Source organism: Paramormyrops kingsleyae, chromosome 8, assembly GCF_048594095.1.
Source record: "Paramormyrops kingsleyae isolate MSU_618 chromosome 8, PKINGS_0.4, whole genome shotgun sequence".
Classification (NCBI taxonomy): domain Eukaryota; kingdom Metazoa; phylum Chordata; class Actinopteri; order Osteoglossiformes; family Mormyridae; genus Paramormyrops; species Paramormyrops kingsleyae.
This window is the reverse complement of record NC_132804.1, coordinates 30,484,793-30,494,380: the sequence shown is the minus strand read 5'-3', so window position 1 is coordinate 30,494,380 and position 9,588 is coordinate 30,484,793. Positions and strand designations below refer to the sequence as shown.

The 9,588-nt window shown below is 43.7% G+C and overlaps 2 protein-coding genes across 5 annotated transcripts; one reads left to right on the top strand and one right to left on the bottom strand.

Annotated features, from left to right (window-relative positions):
* Positions 1 to 409: 409 nt before the first annotated feature.
* LOC111835948 (MRG/MORF4L-binding protein-like) lies at positions 410 to 4,835 on the top strand. 4 transcript variants are annotated; one of them, XM_023796784.2, is made up of 6 exons: positions 410 to 689; positions 1,406 to 1,527; positions 1,656 to 1,737; positions 2,955 to 3,029; positions 3,181 to 3,217; positions 3,478 to 3,535. In XM_023796784.2, exons 1-6 carry the CDS (start codon positions 554 to 556, stop codon positions 3,515 to 3,517), a joined length of 492 nt encoding a protein of 163 aa, XP_023652552.1. In that variant the 5' UTR covers positions 410 to 553; the 3' UTR covers positions 3,518 to 3,535. The 4 variants fall into 4 exon arrangements, with proteins under 4 accessions (XP_023652552.1, XP_023652550.1, XP_023652548.1 ...); XM_023796782.2 differs by lacking the exon at positions 3,478 to 3,535 and adding an exon at positions 3,557 to 4,835 and having other exon boundaries at positions 411 to 689; XM_023796780.2 differs by lacking the exons at positions 3,181 to 3,217; positions 3,478 to 3,535 and adding an exon at positions 3,557 to 4,835 and having other exon boundaries at positions 415 to 689.
* A 2,600-nt stretch (positions 4,836 to 7,435) lies between these two features.
* LOC111835949 (DNA-binding protein inhibitor ID-1-like) lies at positions 7,436 to 8,666 on the bottom strand. The gene is made up of 2 exons (XM_023796785.2): positions 8,122 to 8,666; positions 7,436 to 7,966 (listed from the first exon to the last, which is right to left on the bottom strand). The coding sequence occupies exons 1-2, from the start codon at positions 8,488 to 8,490 to the stop codon at positions 7,931 to 7,933; spliced, it is 405 nt and encodes a 134-aa protein (XP_023652553.1). The 5' UTR covers positions 8,491 to 8,666; the 3' UTR covers positions 7,436 to 7,930.
* Positions 8,667 to 9,588: the final 922 nt, after the last annotated feature.

The following is a 9,588-nucleotide window of genomic DNA, read 5'->3' as shown; positions in this document are numbered from 1 at the left end:
ATAACCTCAATTTGAGAATTTTTATCATTTAAGTTAATAGTCAAAAGTCTTGCATTTTGCTTGGTTACTTACAGTTAAGGTTAGGCCTGGGCTGTCATAGTTGGCAATTAGGGTTATTGCCATAGAAATTAATGGAGAGTCCCCATAAAGATATGAAGACATGGACTCTGTGTGTGTGTGTATACGTGTGCGAAATTGAAGGATTTTCTTCCAGTATTCCCAGTTCCTCCTGCAATCACATTGTATTCAGTTAGGTGAACTGAGCTCTACAGATTGCACATAATGTGTAATTGTGTGAGTGCCTCTGTGTATGTCTTACACTAAATTGCCATAACGTGTGTGGTGTCCCCCCTTGCTGATAAATGCGGCCCGATTCTGGATAGGCAGGTGGCTGGGGAGCACAAGAGTGAATAACGTCCCCGTGCTTTAAGATAACTGGTCGCTTCACCAGAGGTAGTTCAGTTTGAGCATGGGGGCGCTGTTTCCCCGTTTGTTGTTTTCAGTATAAACTTTCCCCTCGACCTGCGCGTCCATCGCAACACCAACGGAAGAAATGGGCGAAGCAGAAGCGGCTCTGGTGGACGAGAAGCAGGTGGATCTGGGAGTTCTGCCCACCGACGAGTCTGTTATATGGAGCCAGGAGGTGGAGGTGTGCCTGTTTCACGCCATGCTAGGACACAAGCCCGTGGGTGAGCGCGCCGCGCGACATGTCGGCCATCCGCGGGCGCGTGGCGGCGGACCGCGACGGTGGCGAGTCGGTTAGCCGGCCGGCTAACAAGCTAATGCGCTAACTAGCAGCAGCGTCTTAGCTAACTAGTCCCAAATGTTAGGCGAAACTAATTTATTGACTGTTCAGGGACACACACAAGGTAATTTCGGAAGAATCTTTCAGATGAGCTGTTTGGTTCCGAGGAGCTACTTCTACATAGCCGGCTAGCTAGTAAATTAATCACGTGACTGTAAAATAACCTGCTTTTAAACATGTATGATTACGCTGCAAAATATGCATTTTAAGATGTTTATAGTGGTTAATAATTAGTATTTATACTAATGTTTAGCTTTTGGTTGTGTGCTTTCGGTAGTTGTAACATCGCCAGCTATCAAGTTGATCTTGTTATTGTTACTGGGGCAAATTAGCAAACGTTTCGCGGGATAAACAAGTCAGTATGTTCGCATTGTTGGTGTACTTATTATTATTGAAAATCAAAATGAGAGTAATAAATCAGAGTTAGGCCTGTGTAGAGGTCTGCTGACAAATGCCCCAGCATTAAAAGTCGGTTCGGTCCATGACTTTAGGGTTTGGAGTCGGTTTCGCACCTTAAATCCGTGGTTTTATCTCTGACTGACTTTGCCTGGCCCTGGTGCCGTTTGACTGCCTCACTGAGGGTGTTCCTCTTCATTTTAGGAGTGAATCGTCACTTCCACATGATTTGCATCAGAGAGAAATTCAGCCAGAACATCGGTCGGCAGGTGTCCTCTAAGGTGATCTGGGACCATCTGGGGACTATGTATGACATGCAGGCTCTGGTGAGAAAATGGACCAGCTTTGTGAAACACCTCTTTTTATTTAAGCCATTATTTGGATTTTATACAGGCTATGGGTCAAACACGTGAATATTCCTCATTACTTTCCCCATCGTTCGTATCCACCCCAGGATGAATCAGAAATATTGCCATTTCCGAACTCCGAAAAGTGTTTTGTTCTTCCAGAGGAAATTATTCAAGAGGTGAAGGAAGGTAATGTCTGCCTGTTATTACTATTAAATACATGCCCAGTTCCGACACTGCATGTGTTATTTGCCTTAATTTACATACATTTTGTTAGCTTGGCTGAGGCTGTTGTCCAAAGTGATTGTCCAGATCTATAGTCATTAAGCCAAAATGTACTTAATGTAGGAAGGGTGAACGTCAACAAAAATGAAATTTCACATTGACCGTTATGTGGAAACGCATTTCAGATCAGGGACTTTGCTGTGCTGGAAGATGCAACAATGTAGGGAAAGTACAATTTCATGGTATTATGAAGATTCTGTTATGTGGGGTATCCTTCTCTGAAGTACAGGAGCAGCAACAGAATCCCCTAGTTTCCTTAATTTTTAGGCTAAAAACTTGTTCAGCTGGAACATGTTGTTAAGGGTCTGATGACAGAATGATTAGAACATAAGAAATTTACAAACGAGAGGAGGCCATTTGGCCCATCAAGCTCGTTTGGGGAGAACTCAACTAATAGCTCAGAGTTGTTAAAATCTTATCTATCTCCGATTTAAAGAAACCCAGGATATTAGCTTGTGCTACTTTAACAGGTAGACTATTCCATACTCTAACTACATGCTGTGTAAAGAAGTGCTTCCTCAAATTTGTTTTAAAATGTTCTCCTGCTAATTTCTACTTATGGCCACGAGTTCTAGTATTTAAACTAATATTGAAGTAGCCATTTGGCTGAACAGCATCCAGACCTGTTAGAATCTTATATACCTGGATCATGTCCCCCCTTAGTCTCCTTTGCTCAAGGCTAAACAGATTCAGCTCAGCTAACCTCTCCTCATAAGACATTCCTCTAAGACCAGGAATCATTCTCGTAGCCCTACGTTGCACCCTTTCCAAAGCAGCAATGTCCTTCTTAAGATATGGTGACCAAACCTGCACACAATATTCTAGGTGGGGTCTTACCAAGGAATTATATAATCGTAGCATCACCTCCCTTGACTTAAACTCCACACACCTAGAGATGTAACCCAACATCCTGTTGGCCTTTTTTATTGCTTCCCCACATTGGCGAGAGTGGGACATGGAAGCATCAACATACACACCAAGGTCATAATCAGCTAACTTTATTTCAGTGGAACCCATAAAATATCTGATTGATTTATTGACTAATTGATTGATTTTCTCCATGTTCAATGCAGTCATAATCTTGACTGCATAAGTGTCTTTTTTATTGTCTACTTTGACAGGAAAACTGGAACTAGAACAGGAATCCAAAGAAGACATGAAGGAGGAAAGAGACTCACCATCCACATATGAAGAAGGTGCTCACCATAGCTTTATTTTACTCTCCATATGTCTCACTTCCCCCCTTTATAAAAGTGCGTTTTTGGGGCAGCGCTGTAGTCTTTGGCACCCTCTTCTGGCAGGATCTGGCACCTCCCTCACCCTCCTCATTCTGTTTGACTTTCCAAGGTCTAGGTCCCAGTTTGGCTAGACTCCAGTTTGAAAGGTATGGACTGAAGACCCCTTTGACTCTTAAAACACTAGTCTGGCCCTGATTCAGATCTTTTATTGACAGATCCTCTTTTTTATTACTGTAGGCCATGTTGACTTTTTAAAAACATTTTTAATGTTTTTTTTTTTTTTTTTTTTTTTTGGAGTTCAAGCCCCTGTTTCATCTAGTATTAGTTCGCAGACCATTGAGACTCCATTAGACATATTAATGTGTAAGAAGCACAGTCATCATCTTCTTTCCCTCCTTTCTTTCAGTCAGGACATTAAGAACACGACAGGCCAGTTAACCCTTTAATGATGGACCTCCTCCACCCCCCCCCCACCCCCCCCGTAGGCAGTGCTGCAGCAGCGAGGGTGGCGGAGAGGTCGGGCAGCAGGGACAAGGACCGGGATGGGGAGAGGGGCTCGGCTGAGGGCGTGGCAGACAAGAGGAAGAGGCACCGCGCCGGGGCCGACAAAGCCCTCGTCTCCAACGGCAACCCATCCAGCCCCAGTGGGACCAAACGCCGGCGCACGTAGAGGCTGTACTCTCCAGAGATCGGGGTCCATAGGAGTCCATGGAGGAGAGCGGAGTGTTGGATCACATCAGCAGAGAATCTTGGCTGGGCAGGGAGAGACGGAAGGAGAATTGGAGTGTGTGTGACATACACATGCGTTTTGGGGATGTTAACCATCTGGGATTGCTGTAGCAAGCACTTGGTGGAGGCTGTCGGCCATTACTTGAGCTGATTAGTACCTTAGTCTTAAGGATCAGAGTTTCTGGAGGAACTTGGGTAGCAGGTTCTACTGGAGTACTTCAAAGGCAAGTGATGGTCATGGGCCTGAGCAAGCTTGAATGGGGGTGCCAACTTGTAGCAGTGGGATGTTGCAGTTCAGTGGGGTATGCTTACTCTTGGATTGCTTGGAGAGCGTACTGGGACCCTTGGTGTTATGAAACACAACACTGCTCCTCCAGGCCACCTCCCTGACCGGCTGTGGTGTCTGTCTGAGCGCCATTCTGGAGGTGCTCGGCTGCATCTTGATCGAACATCTGCCATTGACAGAAACCTTTAACTGAGCTTCTGTGTTAAATTTGACTAAACACCATCTGCTTGGTGATGAAACTGACACCTCTGAAGTCAGAGGCCTTGAAGGGGAGACCGACCTCCCCACTGATGATCTTGTGACAAACTTCACACTGCCCTAACACTTGTGAGGACAAGTGTGTTTATGTGCTGTTTTAATTTGTAATTTTTAATTATTTTCTTTTGGTCTGGGCAGACTGGCTTTCATGCAGTGGGGGGGGGGGGGGGTTGAGCTAAACCACGGCTAAGTCAGCTGTCCCTCTCACCTGAAGCACTGTGCTGAACCAGGTCCTGAGTGTACAGGCCAGCAGTTAGTTTCGCTAAAAGCAAACTGAGGCTGTGATTGGTACATTTTTACTGACAATAATTTGGTGGTTCAGGCTTCAGAGATGGTCTGAAATTGTATTTCTGGGTGGTCCCTACCTTTTCCCCTTCATTTATGTTTGCCTTAGCCACTGTTTTTTGTTACGATGAAGTGCCAGTTTTCGTTTTTAAAAAATAAAAAACAATGCTGATTTTAAGGATAATTAAATATTTTTATCAGCCGGATGACGTCTCTTTATTTCACGTGTCGCGTTTTCCCAATTTAACGTGTTTTATAATTGAACATTTTCAGTATGGCCCAGGAGGGGTCGTTGTCCATGAAATGCTCGGATTTAACCAGTGAGCCGCTGGTTCCAGCCGCTGAAAACTGGCAGCGTAATTTCATCCTTAACCTAGAAGCTATGCCAGCTGAACATGGCTATTTTTAAATATATAGCATGCTTTTAAAGCATTATATAGTCAATTCTTAAGTAAGTAGCATGGACACATCAGAACATGGCACAGCTGGAGGAGACGATGTGAGGTGTATTGGAAAGGAAGAGTGCCCTAAGAAGTGTGATTAGTTTGAACCCATGGTAAGTCCTGCACTGGGAGGCGATGTGGCCCCAACCATCTGATCTTCGGGAATAAGTCCTTCCCCGCCCACTTATGGGAAGGAAGTTGGGGGGTGATCCCATGCACTCTGTTTCCGACGCCCCTGACCACACCTTTACGCGAGTTTGTTCATTGTATGCTCGTTATTGGTGTAGGTACTACAGGCGGTGCTATTTCTTACGGTCCAAACATGCCGTTTGGGTGGATTGGTGTCTCTAAATGGACCTGGCATATTTGGCTGTGTCCCTGCCTAATGTCCTTTGTTCCATGTGATGGGCATCAGTTTCAGTTGTGGAAAATTAATGAATGTGTTGCGTATATTGAGTTAATCCGAAGAAGTGATATGTTTGACCCGATACTGCAGCATAAGATGTTCTGAAATGTTGAAAGTTACATGCGTACGACCACAAGATGGCGCAGCCTTATAAGTAAATTTCACTTCACTCAAATGTAGTATTTAATTTCGTAGATGTCATTGCATCGTGTGTCTTATTTAATATTTGAGGCGCTTGTATTCGCAAAGGACTTCTTTAATTTGTAAATTATAACTGCTCCATTGTGGTAAATGGCTTGGTGTCGTAGATATGATTTAATACATGGTTTAATCCAGCTGTCCAAAGATAACAGTCTGTGGAAAAGTAGAATAGCAGTCCCGTAATCTGCAGAAATGTTAATTATAGGTGGTTAAGTTTTTGCAAAGTCCAATGTCATTTGTTTGCCATGAAATGTAATAAACAATTAATAGAAAATATGCATATGCTGCCCCGCGCGCATAGATAAATCCTATACATATATACGTACATACATGCATAATTAAAACAAGCTAACGTTAATATCTCTTTATAATTTTGTTATTTTCCACATTATTTATGCTTATTATTTCAATCTGATCAAATCGGTGTCTTTTGGCTTTCACGCAGCGCAGCGGCTACACCCCGTTTTCCTACGCAAAAGCAATTTGTTGAAAGATTTATTTAATCCCCCTGGTGCAGTGTTCCCCGACCCCCATTTACTCGGCGGCCCGATGTGCACAGCTGCAGTGGCGAGGCTCTAAAGCGGAGCCAGGACGTGTGATTGTGTTTGTGTGACAGCATTGTGCCAAGGGCAGGGGAGGGCAGGCGGGCCCAGACTGAGCGGCGCCTGGCCACACCTGGGGAAGTTCAGGTTAAATAGCTCCGCATTCCTCGGCGCACAGCTGATTGAAACATTAACAAACAGTGAGCCGGGCGCCAGGCCGCAGATGGCCCGGGAACGCAGCCAAAAACCAGGAGTCGGCTCTATTTGGCCCGGCTAGGAGAGAGAGAAACAGAGACAAGGAAAGGCAATCAATGCAAACTGGCAGCCTCAAAGTATTCTTGCACGCACGCACACACGCATGCATATTGTCTAAACTAAGTGCACATATCTATAAAAGTATGTAATTGATTCCCCATTTCACGTGCAAATAACTGGAAAGCTGCTTTCCAGGAGCCTCTGTAATGGTAGAACTGGAAACCGTGTTCCCGTCTCAAAGTAAAATTATTTGCATCCAGATCGTGAATCGTTTGGAGAGGGGGGGGCGATATTCCTACTCAAAACTTTTCCTTCAAAGGAGATTTCTTTCCGGGCAAACATGAACATAAAGATTCTACCATATCTCTGAGTGTTGTGTCATTCGGTTTTCTAAAAGTTTAATGGTTGTTTGCTAATAACAGAGCACCAACACTGGGTCTTCAGAAAGTTTTTTAGAAGAGAGAAGATATTTGCTTGGCTGGGGAGCGCAAAACAAACTCCTCCCCAGTATTCAAGTCGTTATTCTGTTACCTTAGTGAGGCTGGGCTCTGACAGGCAAAGCCAAAGCAACGCCCGAGCACATAATGCTTAAATGAGTCTGGAACCAGTTGGTGATCAGTGCACTACGTGTTCTGATGGATAAAATTAGGACTTTCGTTTCACAGACTACATCCAATTGCCCGGTACTGTCTACCTTGAAAGATTTACCCATTTATACAGCTGGATATTATACTTAAGTGAGACCCTTAAACAGAGAACATGCAAGAAGGACATCAAGTCTTCATACCCCTTGTTCTGCCGCTGTAACTCTGTGCTGGAGCCATAACCACTTTGCCAGGAACCAGTATGAAAATATGCAGCTCTCTAACACCATTACGAATTTTTACTTAAAGATGATGAGTGAACTGGATACACCCCCCTCCCCCCATCACAACCAATGAAAACAACACCATTAGTCGTTATTTTTTCTTCAAAATACCCCATTTTAATAAAGACTTTAGGTACATTGTAAATACAAAACCAATATGACTAACATTTTCATAGCATTGTAATATACAATACAATTCATACTCAGCAATCTGAGAACTTGACATTTTTTTACAAAATGTTTAAAATCTTTCCTACGTGTAAATTTAACCGAATACAAAAATAGTGAGAAAGATAGACGAAGCATAGCATATCTTTCTTGTGAATTCCAGTACTGACAGCTGTACTGCACGGTACAAGCGAGCAAATCAGTTCATCGGCTCGGTGTTGCTCAGTCGCCACTGGACCCGGTACCGGTTTAGGGACCGGGACGGGTCCGTGCAGCCGCTCGGAGTCATGCTCGATCTCGGCTTGATCGTAACGTCCCTATTTGGTTCAAGGTTATCGACGTGACGATTCGGCACCAAGGAGAAACTCCGCCGAACCTTCCATAGTTTTCCATGCCAGAACTTTCCCCAGTCACCGCTTTAGCGGCACAAGATTCGGTCATCAGGGCACCCGTTCTGGAGAAGGGAGAGAATACGGAAAAATTTGATCAATAAAAACAGACACAGCAAAACACACCTTCATTAATTAGAAGTTGAAAATGCACATCAGATTTTCACATCAAGATTATTAAACAACTACAGTGGACTTCAAGTGCGGAAGCCTCATTTACCTCCACAGTGATATTTGCCATCTCTGAGTTGAGGGTCGTGAGGGGTGACCGAGTGATCGATCCACTGTTTGTTCCCTGCAGTCGGCCCTTGCCCGGTTCGTCCAGTTCGACCTGAAGGTCCCAGATGTAATCAATGACGTGCTGCAGGATCTCCATCTTGCTGGCTTTCTTGTTTGGTGGCAGGGTGGGCACCAACTCTTTCAATTTGCTGTAGCAGCTGTTCATGTCCTGAAGGAACATGGTCATGTGCTCATCGAGCAGCGGCATTTTGCATTTGGAAATGGTGAGGCTTTGGTCAGAGAGGCAGCGGACCACGTCTTCGCTCCCGGCCTTGGTCTTCAGCGTGCAGGTAGATCCGATAACTTTCATCTTTGCTTACAGTAGATTTTCTTGAGGGAAAACTAGATAAACGGCTTTCAGAAATATTTAGATTAGAGATTGGTGTATTTCTAAATATAGTTCTTCTGTGTTGTAAAGCTTTTCTATAGATGTTTCTTCTTCGATATCTGTCCCGGTGACAGTTTGATTAGAGCCCAATTCCTCGCGTCCTATTTTATGCTGTCCAGCAGTCTTGGGGCGGGACCAAGCGGGCTCTGTTGCTTAACGGAGCCAATTGAAAACGATAGTTTACAGAGAGAGGGTGGTCCGCCATTCCCTTTCCACCAATGATCATGCGGCATTGGTTATCAAAATTTACAATCTGTTAGAGGATGGTGTTGCAAATGGAAACAAATGTGTTTTTTATGGGTGATTTGTGGGAACCCAGCTGTTTGTCGCTCGGGGACTCTGCAGGTGTAGAGAATGCCTCGAGCGAAGCGTTTGTTGGGGGTGGGGGTGGGTGGTACAGCAATTACTCTGGATGAATAGCTTTTAAATTGTAGAATTTAGATACCAGTCTTTGCATAGTTGTGGTTTATTTGAATGTGCATATAGAAGGCGAATGAACTGACATGAAATTTAAAAAAACGAATATCGGTATAGCTGCGTTACCCACTAAAAGATTATGTAATATTCAATCTTTTGTTTGCCAACAATAATACTCCTTATACTGTATATATGTTAAACTACAATAAAATACTACGCGCTCCATCTAATATTTCCTACATCCTGCTTGTGTCAATAATATAACTTAATAAATTTAATTGTAAAATTTACTTAAACACATAACATTAAACAAAGGTGTGTGTGTAGTGTATATATAAATATAAATAAATATATACACAAACACAAACACACACCCATTTAAAGCGATGTATCCAATGCGTATATGGTATGTACAACAAGTAAATTAAGTTTCCTTCGCGAAAGCCATTACAGCTCTGGCGAAATTCCCATGCACTTAGATTAGCAGCTCCCGTTTAACATGTTAAAGAGGTCTTTATGCTAACAAATTGCATATTTTTGCACTTAACCCCCCTTCTTGAGCCGTATTAAAAGAGCTTCCCGGTGAATAGGCGAACAGCTTCT

Bases quoted from the DNA above. Each gene is read 5' to 3' on its own strand.
- LOC111835948 (XM_023796780.2), top strand. From the start codon at position 554: ATGGGCGAAGCAGAAGCGGCTCTGGTGGACGAGAAGCAGGTGGATCTG. The intron at 690-1,405 runs GTGAGCGCGCCG...TCTTCATTTTAG, and splicing joins GCTAGGACACAAGCCCGTGG to GAGTGAATCGTCACTTCCAC. The intron at 3,030-3,556 runs GTGCTCACCATA...CCCCCCCCGTAG, and splicing joins ACCATCCACATATGAAGAAG to GCAGTGCTGCAGCAGCGAGG.
- LOC111835949 (XM_023796785.2), bottom strand. From the start codon at position 8,490: ATGAAAGTTATCGGATCTACCTGCACGCTGAAGACCAAGGCCGGGAGC. The intron at 7,967-8,121 runs GTAAATGAGGCT...TCCCTTCTCCAG, and splicing joins TGGCAAATATCACTGTGGAG to AACGGGTGCCCTGATGACCG.